Raw genomic sequence first — 18314 nt, forward strand, 5'->3', positions numbered from 1 at the left:
GAAGCTCTTCTGCGAAACATGCAGAACTAGCACTCCTGAAGGAAAGGATACTGTGGAGACATGGCTTAGCCACAGCCTGGGGGATGTTTCCAGAATGAGATTTTCACTCTGCAGCGGAGTGTGCGCTGATATGAAACTTCCTGGCAGATTAAAACTGTGTGCCCGACCGAGACTCGAATTCGGGACCTTTGCCTTTCGCGGGCAAGTGCTCTACCAACTGAGCTACCGAAGCACGACTCACACCCGGTACTCACAGCTTTACTTCTGCCAGTATCCGTCTCCTACCTTCCGAACTTTACAGAAGCTCTTCTGCGAAACATGCAGAACTAGCACTCCTGAAAGAAAGGATACTGTGGAGACATGGCTTAGCCACAGCCTGGGGGATGTTTCCAGAATGAGATTTTCACTCTGCAGCGGAGTGTGCGCTGATATGAAACTTCCTGGCAGATTAAAACTGTGTGCCCGACCGAGACTCGAACTCGGGACCTTTGCCTTTCGCAGGCAAGTGCTCTACCAACTGAGCTACCGAAGCACGACTCACGCCCGGTACTCACAGCTTTACTTCTGCCAGTATCCGTCTCCTACCTTCCAAACTTTACAGAAGCTCTTCTGCGAAACATGCAGAACTAGCACTCCTGAAAGAAAGGATACTGTGGAGACATGGCTTAGCCACAGCCTGGGGGATGTTTCCAGAATGAGATTTTCACTCTGCAGCGGAGTGTGCGCTGATATGAAACTTCCTGGCAGATTAAAACTGTGTGCCCGACCGAGACTCGAACTCGGGACCTTTGCCTTTCGCAGGCAAGTGCTCTACCAACTGAGCTACCGAAGCACGACTCACGCCCGGTACTCACAGCTTTACTTCTGCCAGTATCCATCTCCTACCTTCCAAACTTTACAGTAGCTCTTCTGCGAAACATGCAGAACTAGCACTCCTGAAAGAAAGGATACTGTGGAGACATGGCTTAGCCACAGCCTGGGGGATGTTTCCAGAATGAGATTTTCACTCTGCAGTGGAGTGTGCGCTGATATGAAACTTCCTGGCAGATTAAAACTGTGTGCCCGACCGAGACTCGAACTCGGGACCTTTGCCTTTCGCGGGCAAGTGCTCTACCAACTGAGCTACCGAAGCACGACTCACACCCGGTACTCACAGCTTTACTTCTGCCAGTATCCGTCTCCTACCTTCCAAACTTTACAGAATCTCTTCTGCGAAACATGCCGAACTAGCACTCCTGAAAGAAAGGATACTGTGGAGACATGGCTTAGCCACAGCCTGGGGGATGTTTCCAGAATGAGATTTTCACTCTGCAGTGGAGTGTGCGCTGATATGAAACTTCCTGGCAGATTAAAACTGTGTGCCCCACCGAGACTCGAACTCGGGACCTTTGCCTTTCGCGGGCAAGTGCTCTACCAACTGAGCTACCGAAGCACATGACTCACGCCCGGTACTCACAGCTTTACTTCTGCCAGTATCCGTCTCCTACCTTCCAAACTTTACAGAAGCTCTTCTGCGAAACATGCAGAACTAGCACTCCTGAAGGAAAGGATACTGTGGAGACATGGCTTAGCCACAGCCTGGGGGATGTTTCCAGAATGAGATTTTCACTCTGCAGCGGAGTGTGCGCTGATATGAAACTTCCTGGCAGATTAAAACTGTGTGCCCGACCGAGACTCGAATTCGGGATCTTTGCCTTTCGCGGGCAAGTGCTCTACCAACTGAGCTACCGAAGCACGACTCACACCCGGTACTCACAGCTTTACTTCTGCCAGTATCCGTCTCCTACCTTCCGAACTTTACAGAAGCTCTTCTGCGAAACATACCGGGCGTGAGTCGTGCTTCGGTAGCTCAGTTGGTAGAGCACTTGCCCGCGAAAGGCAAAGGTCCCGAGTTCGAGTCTCGGTCTACCACACAGTTTTAATCTGCCAGGAAGTTTCATGTCAGCGCACACTCCGCTGCAGAGTGAAAATCTCATTCTGGAACTTTAAGAATGCTACTGTTCTCTCTGTGGTCATGGTCTAGGGGTAGCATCTTTAACTAGTAATCAAAATTCCCTGGGTCAAAGGTCCAAACCCTACCACTGCTTAAATTTTGAATAAAAAATCATCAGTAATGGCAGCTGAAGACTTGCAGCATCAGAAGTCACCCTTGCTCTGCCAGTAGCCTTGTCAAAGTGTTCAGAGTAGTGGACAGAGATTCACTGTCTTGCCCTTGGAGTGGGAAATGCCAGTAAGTGGTGGAAGAATCAGCAATTATCAAGGACATGAGAATACAGAAAGCAAAGGAAACCACTGCATTATAGAAATATAATGGGTATCCACAGAACATATGTCCTGTAATTTAAAAAAATATTATCATGATCCCTCCATTGGTGAAAGATTCCAGATTAGTCCCCCATTTGGATCTCCAGGAAGGGACTGCCAAGGGGGAGTAGACAGTGAGAAAACGATGGAATAACCAACAACAGGATAATATTCTACAAGTTGGAGCTTGGAATGTCAGAAGTTTGAGCATAGTAGGAAAGCTAGAAAATCTAAAGGGGAAATGCAAAGGCTCAGTCCAGATATAGCGTCGGTCAGTGAAGTGAAATGAAAAGAAGATAAGTCTTTCTTGTCAGATGAATATAGAGTAATATCATCAGCAGCAGAAAATTGTGTAATCTGAGTAGGATTCATTATGAATAAGAAAGTAGGACAGGGAATGAGCTACTGTGAATAGTTCAGTGATACAGTTGATGTCATCGCATTTGACAGCAAACCAATGCCGACAACAATAGTTCACTTATACATGCCAATATTGCAAGCAGAAGATGAAGAGATAGCAAAAGTATATGGGGATACTGAATGAGTAATTCAGTATGTAAAACAAGATGAAAATCTAACATCATGAGGGACCGGAATGTCATTGTATGGGAAGGAATAGAAAAAAGGATTGCAGGAGAACATGGGCTTGGCAGTAGGAATGAGAGTGAAGGAAGACTGATTGAGTTCTCCAATAAATTTCAGATGGCAGTAATGGATATTCTGTTCAATAATCAAAGGAGGAGGAAGTATACTTGGAAAAGACCTGGAGACACATGAAGTTCCAGCTGGATTACATCATGATCAAACAGAAAATCTGAAATCAGATACTAGATTCTAAGGCATAAATGGGAGCATGTATAGACTCTGATCACAATTTAGTAATGATGCAGAGTAGACAGAAGTTTAAGAGAATCATCCATAAGAATCAGTGTGGAATGCACTGAGATACTGAAGTACTTAGGAATGACGAGATACATTTGAACTTCAATAACGATGTGGATACTATGCTAAGAAACACCAGAGAATGCCATTCAGTTGCAGAGGAGTGGACATCGCTAAAAAGGGCAATCACAGGTGCTGGATGGTCAAACAAAGGTACAAGGATGGTAACTGTGAAGAAACCTTGACTAACAGAAAAACTGACACAAGAAGGAAGTATAAAATTGTTCAGGGAGAGACAGGGATGCAGCAATATAAAGAATTAAATAAATGGAAAGTGCAGGAATTCAAGGCGATATGGTTGCAGGAAAGAAGTGAAGAAATCAAAAAAGAAATTATTGTAAGGAGGACTGACTCAGCATACAGAAAAATCTACACACTCTTCAATGAAATTAGAAGCAATTGTGGTAACATTAAGAGTGCAATGGGAATTTCACTGTTAAACATGAAGGGGAGAACAAAATAGTGGAATGAGTACAGTAAATGCCTCTGTGAGAAGGAGGAATTGTCAGACAACATGAAAGAAGATGACTGATGTCAGTATGGAAGACATAAAGGATTCAGTACTAGAATCTGAATTTAAAAGGAATCTGGAAGACTTGAGATCAAGTAAGACAGAAATAATACACAATATTCCATCAGCATTTGTAAAATCATTGGGGAAACTGGCAACCAAATGACTATTCAGTCTGGTGTGTAGAATGTATGAGATTGGTGACATATTATCAGACTTTGGAAAAAGATCATCCACACAATTCTGAAGAGAGCAAAGACTGATAAGTTGGGAACTATTGCACAACCAGCTTAACAGTTCAAGCATCAAAGCTACTGACAAGAAAAATAGAAAAGAAAACTGAGGATCTGTTAGATGATCAGTTATGGGGTAGCAGAGATAAAAGCATCAGATTGGCTGTTCTGACATTGCACTTGATAATGGCAGCAAGGCTCGAGAAAAATCAAGATGTGTTCACTGAATATCCAGAGCTAGCAGAAGCACTCATCTGTATAAAGTACTATAAGATGTATGAAACTCTGAGGAAAATAGGAGTATGATATAGGAAGAGATGGGTAATATACAATATGCAAAGAACAAAGAGGGAACAATAAGATTGGAAGACCAAGAACTGAGTGCTCAAATTGCAGTCTTTTTCCCTTACCGTTCAAGCTATACATTGAAGAAGCAAACTGGTGAGAGGATATAATGACAACTTTCACTGATGACATTGCTATCCTCAGTGAATGTGAAGAAAAGTTACAGGATAGGTTGGATTGAAATAAGTCTAATGATGACAGAATATAGGTTCAGAATAAAGTGGAAAATACAAATGTAATGAGAAGCAGCAGGAATGAGAATAACAAGAACCTTAACATCAAAACTGGCAATCACAGTGTCAAGACAGTTAAAAGAATTTTGCTGCCTTGTAAGCAAAACAAAGCAAATGAACATAAAAAGCAGAGTAGTACACCAAGTACGGCACTTCTGGCCTTAATTTGGCCTTAATTTGAGAAAGAAATTTCTGAGAATGTGCGTCATGCGCAGCATTGTACGGCAGTGAATCATGGGTAGTGGTAAAACAGGAACAGAGAACAGAATAAGTAGAGAAAGGACATATGGGAAACATAGATAAGAAGAAGGCAGAGGATGATATGGCACATGTTATGAGATCAGGAAATAATCTCCATGGCACTAGAGGAAGCTGTAAAGGGTAAAAGGTGTGGAAGAACACAAAGATTGTAATACATCCAGCATGCATGCATGTCCAAAGGAACATTGCATCATATTTCTGAACCACACAGACACTGCAATATCATATTTAGCCATCAACACCAGGCACGCAACTTTCAATTAAAATGTCTCCCCTGTATGAGAATATACATAATGGATGCACAAGTGCATGTTGTAGACACATTTAGTTGATGAGATATGAAAATTATGAAAGTTTGGGTCTGGCCACGAATGCTCAGATAACCTAATGGTGAGGAAACCACTCCCAATAAGTGGGAAATCTAGGTTTGTGTCCCAGTCCTCCACAAATTTTCATAGTCATTTTCTGTTACATAGCTGATTGTTCTCCATATTTATACATGCAAATATATTTTGTGGTATCGATAGCTAGGATGTCAAGGTGTAGCTGCCAGTTAAGCTGGCACTATGACAGACAATGACAACAGCGCCCTCTAGCAGGTGCTGTTCAGCCCTATGAGCTCCACTGGAGATTCTGCCCATTTGATTAAGAGCAGACGCCTCGAACACTTCGCTTCAGCTTCGCCCCTCAGGGCAAAGTTATGTATTACTCTTGTTGCTAAAGTAAAGGTGATTTTAATTCACACTGTAGTACCAAGAGATTTTCACCTTTTCCTGCTCCTACCCACATGCCGGGTTACAAAATCTGGCGACAAGTTTCCCCTTTCATTTCCTTTTTCGCTCGGTACTGCTTTCTTTTTGTGCTAGCCTCAGTATAAGACTTTCATTTGCATAAACCATGGCTTCGTCACAGGAACAGGCTTTGCTGTCTGATCTTGTACATTTTCAGGCTCAGCAAGTGACGCAGCTGCTTGCTGCCATTAATGGACTGGTCACACTACAAACTGCAGCTACTTCAGTGATGCCACCACCTGCCATTTTGTGCTTTCAATCCTGACATTGAACGCTAGCCAGAATACATCGCCCAGATCGAGGCACACTTTGCAGCATACAACATACCAGGCATAGCGCGGCTAGCCTTTTTCATTGCCAACATGGGTGTTGTGTTATACCGTGTGCTCATCAAGTTGTTTCCCACCACCTGCCCAGAAACTAAAACTTATGATGAAGTGATTGATGCTTTGAACTCCCACTTTTGTGATGGTGTAAATGTGGTAGCTGCATGCTACAAATTCTTTCGCCTCTGGTGTGGCCCTACTCAGTCCAATAAATCTTGGTTAGTGGACCTTCAGGGACTAACTTCTGATTGTGACTTTAATTGCTCATGTGGACGCTCATATGTGGATATAATGATTAGAGATGCTATTGTTCAGAATGTGGCAGATCACCACATCAGCAAGCAAATCCTCAAATTTAAAAACCTATCTTTGCAGGAAGCAGTTGACTTGCTAGACAGACAAAACACATTAGACATGGCAACTTCCGCATTTGATGTGACCCCAGGTGTGTGTACTGTTAGCGCAGCACAACACATGCCCTTCCTCCCGGCCCCAGCCACGCTGCGGTGCTCGCACGCATGTAAACATGGTTCAAACCAGGCACCCTCTAAGAAACTGAAATAATGTCCGAACTGATTTCGTGCCCACCCATGGGACAGTTGCTCATCCTGTCAAGCACAGTGTTATTTTTGTAATAAGAAATGACATGTGCAAGCTGTGTGTAGTAAGAGAAACTCTAATTCCAAACTTGTCTCCCATTCGTGTCACTCACGTGGGCATCACCAGAACGGAAACTGCCATGACCTTGTTTCACATCAACCTATGGACGTTAATGCCATTTATTCAAAGCCTTCTGCTTCACATGCTACAACAGCTCATTGTGTGGATCAAGTTTTGCCAGACACTTCCTCTCGCATTCAGCGTGATGCGAGAAAACTTTTTTTGTTACTTTGAACATTTGTAGACGTTCAGTTTGCTTGCAGCTGGACACTGGTGCGTCAGTTCTTTACTGAACAAATCAACGTATGACTTGCTTGGTTCACCCCCACTTCATCATTCGCATTCCTTGCTGACTGCCTTTACTGGACAGGAAATCTCAGTGCTCGGCATGTGTAGTTTGCAAGCCACGTATGGTGCAACGGCCTGTACAGTGTCTTTCCATGTGCTCCGCTCTAGTGATGCTACAAACGTGTTTGGCATGGATGCATTTGAACTTTTTGGCCTCGCAGTTTATGACAATGTACTTTGCATCAGCACTAGTGACCATGCAGACAGTGTTGCCATGCTAGGCGATGATTTTGCTGAACTCTTTTCTGATGGCCTTGGTTGTGTCACAGACTTTGCAGCACATGTTGCAGTTAAAGACAATGCCATGCCTATTTTCCGGCGTGCACACCCAGTACTGCATGCACTGCATGACAACGTAGCTTCTGAAATTAAGTATTTGCAAGACATTGGTGTCATTGAACCTTTTTCTGTATTGCAATGGGCTTCACCTGTAGTGTGTGTGAAGAAACCAAATGGTCATCTCCATATTTGTGCTGACTTTAACTCTACAGTAAATCCCCAGATAGCGGTAGCTACGTTTCCCTTAATGCGTCCTGAAGACATTGATAAGCTTGGTGTGGGAAAATTCTTTTCCACGATTGACATGTGGGAGGCATACTTTCAGATTCAGCTAGTCAAGCAGTCACAGCACTATTTTGTGATCAACACTCAACTTGGATTGTTCAAGTTTCGCCGCATTCCGTTCAGTTGTGCTTCAGCCCCTGCTATTTTTCAGTCTTACTTGCAGCAGTTATGTGCCACTTCCATGGTTGTTCCAATTATCTGGATGATATAGTTGACGAACACTTGCAGAATTTGCGTGCCTTATTTACTATACGTATACAGGCAGGACTAGAGTGTAACAGAGACAAGTGCAATTTTTTTCAAACTGAGATTCAGTATTTAGGACATATGATTAACGGACAGAGTATCCACCCCTTGCAGTCACATCTCAGTGCGATTAGAGACTTGCCAGCACCCAGGACCTTGAAAGAACTTCAGTCTGTGTTGGGAAAAATTACATATTATATTAGGTTTATACCAAATGCAGCGCAGATTGCAGCACCTTTTCATAGCCTTCGGCGTAAGAATGTTCCTTTTGTTTGGTCTTCAGAATGTGACTCTGCTTTCCACAAGCTCAAATCTGCTTTGTTGAGCGATCGCTGTTTGATTCCTTTCGATCCCTCCAAACCTGTTGTTTTGGCTGTTGATGCATCTTCGCATGGCATTGGACCGGTTCTCTCACGTCGCATTAATTCTGTCAATTGCACCGAGCAAGGTGGCACAGTGGTTAGACACTGGGCTTGCAATTGGGAGGACGACGGTTCAATCCCACGTCAGGCCATCCTGATTTAGGTTTTCTGTGATTTCCCTAAAATTGCTCTAGGCAAATGCCGGGATGGTTCCTTTGAAAGGGCACAGCCGACTTCCTTCCCCGTCCTTCCCTAATCCGATGAGACCGATGACCTCGCTGTCTGGTCTCCTTCCCCAAACAAACCCAAACCCCTCTGTCAATCACCCGATTGCTTTTGCGTCTAAGTTGCTCAGTTCTGCCCAGCAAAACTATTCTCAAATAGAGAAAGAAGCTTTAGCTATTGTCTACGAAGTAACCAAGTTTCATGCCTTTTTTGTATGATTGCAAGTTCTATTTGGTACCCGACCATAAGCCATTGACGTCGTTGTTTCACCTGTCAAAGCCTGTACCAGCCCGTACTGCACAAAAGTTGCAATGCTGGTCTTTGTTTTTGTCTAACTACAATTACGAAATCTTGTTTTGGCCTACGGCCCAGCATGGCAATGCTGATGATTTGTCTTGTCTACCTATCATTCCTGACGCAGTGTTTGATTCTTCCAAATTGTCATGCATGTTTATTGATTCACAAGATAAGGAATTAGCTGATGGTTTTCCAGTGTATTTTTGTTGCATTGCTGCCATGACAGCCGCTGATGCTTCTTTGCTGACTCTTTTGCAGTATATTCTTACTCAATGGCCTCCATCTGCTACACAGATTCGAGATCCTCTTGTACGGCGTTACGTTGCACAACGTCACAACTTGTCTGAACACCACAGTATTATCTTGTTATGAACTGACAATGATCAGTCTCGTGTTGTTGTACCTCGTTCATTGCAGTCGGAAATCCTCAGATTGCTGAACTCTGGTCATTGGGGTATAGTGTGGACGAAGCAATTAGCATGTCATCACTGCACTTGGGTCGGCATTGATAAACAAATTGGGAATTTGCTTGCTAACTGTCGCTCTTGCGTGGCGCATCAATCTGCTCCCTGCTAGCGCTTCTTTCTTTGGGCGACTCCTACTGCGTCTTGGCGCATTCATATTGATTTTGCAGGTCCTTTCTGGGACACCCACTGGTTGATAGTTGTTGATGCATACAGCAACTTTCCTTTTGTTGTACCTATGTCTTCTACTATGTCTGCCAGTACTATTCGGGCTTTGATGTCTATTTCTTGCATTGAGGGCATTCCTTTGACAATGGCCCCCAATTTGTGTCCTCTGAGTTTGATGTGTTCTGTGCTGCTAATGGCATTCACCATCTGACCTCAGCCCCGTTCCACCTCCAGTCTAACGGTGAGGCTGAACATTTGGTGCGTACATTTAAGTCATAGATGAGCAAGTTGTGTGCCACTCACTCTCTCGAGTGCATGCCCTGGACTTCCCTTGCTTCCTATCACTCTCAGCCTCATGGCACCCATTCCCCAGCGGAATTGCTACATGGCCGCACCCATCGGTCACTCCTGCAGCTATTGCACCCGCCGCTGCGTGCTCCCACTGCTTCGCCTCGTTCTGGCTTGGCGCCACATGATTTGGTGTTATATCACATTTTCTCTGGCAGGCAGCACTGGGAGCAGGGGCGCATTCTTCGCCAGCTTGGCTGTGCCTTATTTGTCATTTCTGGTCTCTCCAGCACTTTCAAGTGACACCAGAACCAGATTCATTTGTGCCGTCCTCTGTTTTCTGCCGCTGGTTGTTTTCTGGCAGAATTAGAGGCTTTGCAGCTTCCGCTGCCTCAGCCCATGACTCCACTGACGGCACCTCCGCAGCTAATGCCTCTGCCGCGGGCACGCCTGTCGTAGACACTGCTGCCGATCCGGTCACCTGCACCTGACAGTTGCCTCTCACCGCCGCCACAACCAATGGATGCTGAGGCTGCTGTCATGCCACCGCCGCCGCTGTCGCCAATGGAAGTTGCTTCTCCACCTCCTCATCTGAGCATACCCAGTGGCAGTGCATGGCCTGGGCAGTTTTTCCATAGGGCATTTTTCTCGCCCCCTCATGAGCAATTTGGGGTCGTGGGTGGAGAGCATTCCCCGGCTGTTTTGCTGTCCGCCCCCTTAGCTTCACCACCCCTGGGTCCCTCCACCCACTGTCAGAAGCCATACTCAACGACAATGCATCATTTCAGGGGGGAGGGATGAGGTATCAATAGCTAGCATGCCACGGCGTAGCTGGCTGTTAAGTTGGCACTACGACAGAAGACGACGACAGCACCCTCTAGCAGGCGCTGTTCAGCTCTATGAGCACCACTGGAGATTCTGCTCATTTGATCAAGAGCAGACGACCAGGACACTTTGCTTCAGCTTCGCACCTCAGGGCAAATTTATGTATTACTCTTGTTGCTAAAGTAAAGGTGATTTTAATTCACATGCAGTACCGAGAGATTTTCACCTTTTTCTGCTCCTACCCACTCTCAACGTTCCAAGCGGGATACTAAACATTTCATGCAACAAATAATTGAGGTTGTAGATGTAAGTGCTACTTTGAGTTGATGTCAGCTTGGGAAAGGAACTCGTCTGGTCATGTCAAAGCCCTCAGAAGACTGGTGACTCACAAAAAGGCATACAGTGGCAGATTTTACAAAATCTACAACTATTGTCCCATTAAAGTGGACTCTTATCTGACTGTAGCTTAGATGTTACGAAAGTGGGCAATGTAGGTGACAGGCAAACATCCTAAGTTTATGTCTCAGTCCAGTATACAATTTTAATATATCAGGAAGTTTCATATCAGTGCATACTCTGGTGCATAGTGAAAAATATGTTCTGCAAACAAACTTCAGGCTATAGCTAAGCCACATCTCCACAATATCCTTTCTTCCAGGAGGACTAGCCTCACAACTTTCACAAGAGAACTTCTGTGAAATATGAAAGTAGGAGATCACGTACTGGTGGAAGTAAACCTGTGAGGATGGTTCATGAGTCACGAGTCATGCTTGGCTTGCTCATTTATAGAACACTTGCGCATGAAAGGCCCAGGTCCCAGCTTCAAGTCTCAGTTGGCACACGGTTTTAATCTGCCAGGAAGTTTCAGAAAATGAACTGTTTTACATAAAAGAAAGAAATTTGCCATTAAATTATTATTAAACAAGGCTGAGGAATGTTTTTCTTCCTCCTGAATAATTTATCATTTGTGAGTTAACACCTTTTAGAAACAAGCCATTCAGTTATGAAGCAGTTACATCTGTACTGTGCACTCCATAATATTCATTATGATTTAATTTATCTGTTACATGATTAAAATAGTCAACAAAGAAACCTTTTATATTATAAGCAGAGATGTGAGCTTGACTCTAACATATTAATGGTAATTTGAATAGCATCTGCTACAACAGGGAGTTTCTAATACCCAAACACCTCTTTCAGGCAATTACAGTCACAATACTTCAGCAGGACAGTGCCTGGTTACATAAGGTGTTGGATGGGCAAGTCATCTTTGAATAACAGTTGGTACCTCCTGGTCTGTAAATTTGCCTCAAATATCACCTATAAGATACATCTGGGAAATAGTTGTCACAATCCTCCAGCAATCACTCATGACACTTTTCAGACTTGCACGTAAACCATAGGATAGAAGATTATTCAGTAACATTCTGAGCTGACTCTGACATCAAACCATAATATTTAGAGGCACTGATTGCAATATAAGGCAGTTTCTACTACATTCAGTCCTAAAAATGAGAGACCATGTACAGTTGTATATTAATAATTGTTTCTGTACATACATGTACTTAATCTGTGGTGTAAAATTAATTTCATTCACAGGTATCCTCCCTGGTGTTGGATTTTTCACTGGTATTGGTATGTACAGAGATATATAACACAATTCAAAAAAGTTCAGGTAAAAGACAGCCAGTTGCTTGAGTTCAGCAAATATTATTTAATGGATGTTAATAACAAATAAATGTGATAATATCTGAGAACAGAAGATGTGACACATTAGAAGAATAAGGTACAATGATAATATAATTATGGGTGCACATTCAACAAACTAAATATGGAATAACCATGTGTACATAATAGTAACAGAAGCAGTTTCCAGATGGTGACCACCATCAAAATCCTCAAAAGGCATGGTTCACTTACAAAAGAAATTACTTATGTAAGTCCACTCAAGACATTCTCAAATACTTTCAGTATTTTAGGATCGTTACCAAGGATAATTAGGCTCAAGAAACTTCATGGTTTCTTACAAGTTTTATTAAGCAGGAGAGCATCATAGAGCTGCTTGATAAACTACTGGAATACAGAGCAAGGAAGCAGTAGTAGAATCAGTTGGATCAATGTCTTCATGAAGAAGTTAAACAATGTATTTTACCCCATACACGTATTCTGTATGTTCACAAATGCAGAATGAATCAGGGGGTGGGAAAATGGTTAGTATTGGGCATCATGTACCTTCCAAGTGTTTCGCCTGTGTGTGATGAAGTGCATGCCCAGAAACCTAAAAGGTCACAATATCAAATTCCACCCATACCACAAAATAGTTCAGTCTGCCTTTAATGTAGCCTTCACCTCTCAGTGAGGTGAAGATTCACCAGAAGTGACAAGTGATTTGAATTCCACATTAAACTGATGATTCCCTTTACCCAGTAGTATTACTGGGATAGGTTAGGGACACACAAATCACCAAAGTGGCATCCAAGTGAAAGACTTGCACCAGGTTACTGAGCAACATGGAATTATTATTATTATTATTATTATTATTATTATTATTATTATGTTATGTTACCTTCCACCATATATCTGTTGACAGTTTGTGAAATATAAATGTTAACAGTAAAGGCACATATTGCTTGTAACATAACCTATAATTTATTTGCATTTAGATTGGAATTTTTAGTTACTGCTTCTTTCTTACTGTTCCTACTAAACTGGTATATCCTCCATTCCTTCTTCATATTACTCTTACATATACTCAAAAGCTAGAATATGTACACAAATGCTGCAGCTCTTCATTAACAGTGGGTTTCATCAAACATGATAATTTGTGTTTTACTATCATTTACTGCATATACCCTTGTTTGTGGTGATGCATGAACACAGATAAGCACTCTTTAGTATGGTATTTATTATAGAGCCTCACATGCACATTAATACATATTATGTACAAGTGAGACTGTATGAAGTAAATAAAATAGAAAGAAACTTCCACATGGAAAAAATATATTAAAAATAAAGATTCCAAGACTTACCAAGTGGGAAAGCGCCGGTAGACAGGCACAATATATAAAACACACAAACACACACACACAATTTCTAGCTTTCGCAACCGATGGTTGCTTCTTCAGGAAAGAGGGAAGGAGAGGGAAAGACGAAAGGATGTGGGTTTTAAGGGAGCATAGCAAAACAATATCAATGCATAGCAAAACACTCCAATGCAGTTGCGTAGCTGAAAGTTACATGCGGTTGTCTCAATAAAGAACTCAGACTTAAAGAGAGAGCACTTCTGTAAGAGAGAGAGTGACACATGTCTGCTTGTGTCTGTGTATGTGCAGATGGATATGTGTGTGTGTGCGAGTGTACACCTGTCCTTTTTTCCCCCTAAGGTAAGTTTTTCCGCTCCCGGGATTGGAATGACTCCTTACCCTCTCCCTTAAAACCCACATCCTTTTGTCTTTCCCTCTCCTTCCCTCTTTCCTGAAGGAGCAACCGTCGGTTGCGAAAGCTAGAAATTCTGTGTGTGTGTTTGTGTGTTTTATTTATTGAGGCTGTCTACCGGCGCTTTTCCGTTTGGTAAGTCTTGGAATCTTTGTTTTTAATACACTCCTGGAAATGGAAAAAAGAACACATTGACACCGGTGTGTCAGACCCACCATACTTGCTCCAGACACTGCGAGAGGGCTGTACAAGCAATGATCACACGCATGGCACAGCGGACACACCACGAACCGCGGTGTTGGCTGTCGAATGGCGCTAGCTGCGCAGCATTTGTGCACCGCCGCCGTCAGTGTCAGCCAGATTGCCGTGGCATACAGAGCTCCATCACAGTCTTTAACACTGGTAGCATGCCGCGACAGCATGGACGTGAACCGTATGTGCAGTTGACGGACTTTGAGCGAGGGCCTATAGTGGGCATGCGGGAGGCCGGGTGGACGTACCACCGAATTGCTCAACACGTGGGGCGTGAGGTCTCCACAGTACATCGATGTTGTCGCGAGTGGTCGGCGGAAGGTGCACGTGCTCGTCGACCTGGGACCGGACCGCAGCGACGCACGGATACACGCCAAGACCGTAGGATCCTATGCAGTGCCATAGGGGACCGCACCGCCACTTCCCAGCAAATTAGGGACACTGTTGCTCCTGGGGTATCGGCGAGGACCATTCGCAACCGTCTTCATGAAGCTGGGCTACGGTCCCGCACACCGTTAGGCCGTCTTCCGCTCACGCCCCAACATCGGGCAGCCCGCCCCCAGTGGTGTCGCGACAGGAGTGAATGGAGGGACGAATGGAGACGTGTCATCTTCAGCGATGAGAGTCGCTTCTGCCTTGGTGCCAATGATGGTCGTATGCGTGTTTGGCGCCGTGCAGGTGAGTGCCACAATCAGGACTGCATACGACCGAGGCACACAGGGCCAACACCTGGCATCATGGTGTGGGGAGCAATCTCCTACACTGGCCGTACACCTCTGGTGATCGTCGAGGGGACACTGAATAGTGCACGGTACATCCAAACCGTCATCAAACCCATCGTTCTACCATTCCCAGCCCGGCAAGGGAACTTGCTGTTCCAACAGGACAATGCACGTCCGCATGTATCCCGTACCACCCAAAGTGCTCTAGAAGATGTACGTCAACTACCCTGGCCAGCAAGATCTCTGGATCTGTCCCCCATTGAGCATGTTTGGGACTGGATGAAGCGTCGTCTCACGCGGTCTGCACGTCCAGCACGAACGCTGGTCCAACTGAGGTGCCAGGTGGAAATGGCATGGCAAGCCGTTTCACAGGACTACATCCAGCATCTCTACGATCGTCTCCATGGGAGAATAGCAGCCTGCATTGCTGCGAAAGGTGGATATACACTGTACTAGTGCCGACATTGTGCATGCTCTGTTGCCTGTGTCTATGTGCCTGTGGTTCTGTCAGTGTGATCATGTGATGTATCTGACCCCAGGAATGTGTCAATAAAGTTTCCCCTTCCTGGGACAATGAATTCACGGTGTTCTTATTTCAATTTCCAGGAGTGTATATGAGACTGTATGAATGTAGATGTAGATATAGATGCAGATATAGATTAATACTATGTACTATATTCTGACTATTTTTATTGCTCCATGCCAGTACGTCAAGTACAACCAAGTGTTACTTAATTTCCATGTTAAAAACATAACTTCATCTTGTAGCTGTCTCACTCCAACCATGTTGATCTTTGACACGTTTCACACATTGAACATTTCTCTTCAAGCTGAGATGCATAAAACAATAACAGTATTAAATTTAAGTAAAGCTGTCATCAACCCAAAGATTGGTTTGATGATCACAGCACTTTACTAGGCATGGTCCTATTAGAGGTGGTAAACTTTGTGTGCCTCAAACTTGTTATAGGAGGACTTACAGTTTAATATGGAGTCTGAGCCATTGGGTAAATCAGTATTTTTCACATTAACAGTGCTATGGACGAAAGAAGTGATAAGCAACAGATTAAAATACAGGACTGAACAGGGATTAAACCTGAGACCTAAGGTGCCATAGTCTAACATTCATTAATTGATTCTAAGAGTTCCAACTAATAACATAATAATGAAAGCAGTACTTTATTCCTAAAAATCTGGAAGCTTGGTATTATTTCTACTAAAAACCTGGAAACAACCATTCAAATTCAAACTTACTTGATTCATTTGACTTAGTGCTTGCCAAACATATCTTTCAAATATAAGAGCAGTGTAAGGACCTCTGCATATCACAAAGACTACTAAAATAATGAACATGGTTCGAGCTACTTTTGTTTTGTAGCTGACAAATACTTTTTGATGTGTTCTCTGCAGTTTTTTCTCATAGTAATCAAGCTGTAAAAGAGAACAAATATTAACTATTCCATTCAAAAACTTTACAATGCAAATAATTTGTTTGTTCATACAATACATCAAAACAGATCATGCTTAACAAATGCAGTAGAGTGAGGAAGAATCGATATAAGATTCTGCTATTCTTCCTGGGTAGCTTTCCAACATTTTTCTGATAACAGCCTCACCGAAATCTCACTTCATTCTGCCACCACTCCCCCCCAACACTATTCATCATATGGCTTTTTGATGCATAAAAAATGACATAGAATGTATAGTATAGCATATATAAAGCAAAACCTTACAAACAAACACCTAGGGTATTTATATAATCTGTCAACTATGGAGTTGCCAGCAGGAATACTTCCTGCCTACTTCCTCATAATCTTGTGGTACACTCATCTCCGTTGTAACTGGTGGGCAGCGGATATTCACAATCACAAGCGGGAATTGATGCTTACTCCATTTTTGTAAAAAAAGAAAAATGAAAAAAAGGCACAGCAGGCATGTTTAGTTCTAATTTTATTTATGGCTATGGTTTGCAAGACAAGTCAAATCCTAGCGATTTTTGGGTGACGTCTGATGTACTATTATTTTGTTGCCAGTCCACTCTTTAGCCCATGCATTAGTAAGATTGAACACATCTTCCACAATGATCTCTGATGTTTTTGTTGCTAGTTATATACAGCAGAGTCAGTTAGTGTTTGCATCGCCAATATCTTCATGGATTGGTAGATTTATATTATCCACAAGCTTATTACACTTATAGGGTCATGATGTGCATAGAAGTATATTGAACAAACTGTCCCACAAATATCTGCACATAAATATGTATTTCTACAGTAGTTCTACACATGTTCACAGCAAGAGACATAAATGCAGGCTATAGAATTACATGGCAGCCTGAATCCCCAATCTCAGTCAAAGACCATGTTGTTGAAGGTCAATATGACCTATCGATGCCACATGGCCCCCCCCTCCCACCCTCCCCAGTACGGAGTACCACAGGTGAGTCTTGGTTGGAGACAGTGTGGGCTTTGACACTGTTGGTGGTCGTACAAGATGGTAGACGCGTGACTGGGACCTCCACCTCGACCCGGCAGGGTGCAGAGGTGGAGTGATGGGAGGGGCAGGTCCACCTCAAAGTCATTGACCCCACAAGGGCGGACGATGCGGCGGCCGGCACATGAGCAGTTGGGCGGAATGGCAGATAGCAGGATGTAGGTGTGGCAAGCCTGGATGCTAACTGAGCCATCCGGCAAGATGAAGGTGCGGATTGTCATCAGGTCACACTCATGAGGGAGGGGAGGCTATGCGCAACACTGCACTTGCTGGTCATTGGATGGCAAGGTCGCAGTGTCTGTGAGTAGAATGAGAACTCAGTCATCTAGAGTTACAATTAAAATGTCGTCCATGCGGTGTGGGAGTATGTTGCACAGCAGGGTGACTATGGGAGAGGGTTTCTCCATAGTCGATGAGGTACCAGCGAAACCCGCATACAGGATGGAGGTTGACATATCCTAGAAACCCGCGAATGGTGATGCGGAGGCGACGGGTGAAAAAATCAGCATGGTGGCCCAAGGAGAAACAATGTCAGACACCACGGTGGGAGAGAGACTGGCGGGAGAGTCATTAGAAGAAACTGACTAAGCCAGCAGGGGGACATTGGGGTCCACAAATGCTGGTTTGAGTTGGTGTAGAAAAACAGTTTGGGGAGAGTCTTTGACGATGATGTTGAAAGTTGTATCACCCCACCAGAGGACTTTAAAGGGGCTGAGGTAAGGTAGTTGCATAGGTTGTCAGACCGAATCGTCTCTCAGCATCACATGGGAGCAAGTGTTGAGAGCAGCTGGCACATAAGTGCTCAGCAGGGAGTGTCTGATAGGTGGGTGGAGGCTTGCATGTTTGAAGTGAGTGAAGTGAGTGAAATCCGGATAGGGGAGGAAATCTTTGGGTACCTGAAGCTGAATGAGTTGTCCTGCTAGGATTAGGTTCTCCTCAAAAGCGAATTCTGAGATAGTTCCCTGTATGTCGGGCCTGAAATTTGAGTGGAGGCTGAGGAGCACCCATGGAAGGGCTTCAAA

At 43.9% G+C, this 18314-nt stretch overlaps 1 protein-coding gene across 2 annotated transcripts in view; it reads right to left on the reverse strand.

The window, feature by feature from the left end:
• The window catches only part of LOC126323231 (G-protein coupled receptor 54), a 124698-nt gene that overhangs the window by 5738 nt on the left and 100646 nt on the right, over positions 1-18314 (reverse strand). The window contains exon 6 of one of the 2 annotated variants that reach the window (XM_049994617.1): positions 16057-16233. The exons of the other annotated variant lie outside the window; for it this stretch is intronic. Within the exon in view, the coding sequence (XP_049850574.1) occupies positions 16057-16233 (177 nt within the window). The remainder of the gene's footprint in view (positions 1-16056; positions 16234-18314) is intronic. 2 annotated transcript variants of the gene reach the window in all.

This window comes from Schistocerca gregaria, chromosome 2, assembly GCF_023897955.1.
Source record: "Schistocerca gregaria isolate iqSchGreg1 chromosome 2, iqSchGreg1.2, whole genome shotgun sequence".
Taxonomy (NCBI): Eukaryota; Metazoa; Arthropoda; class Insecta; order Orthoptera; family Acrididae; genus Schistocerca; species Schistocerca gregaria.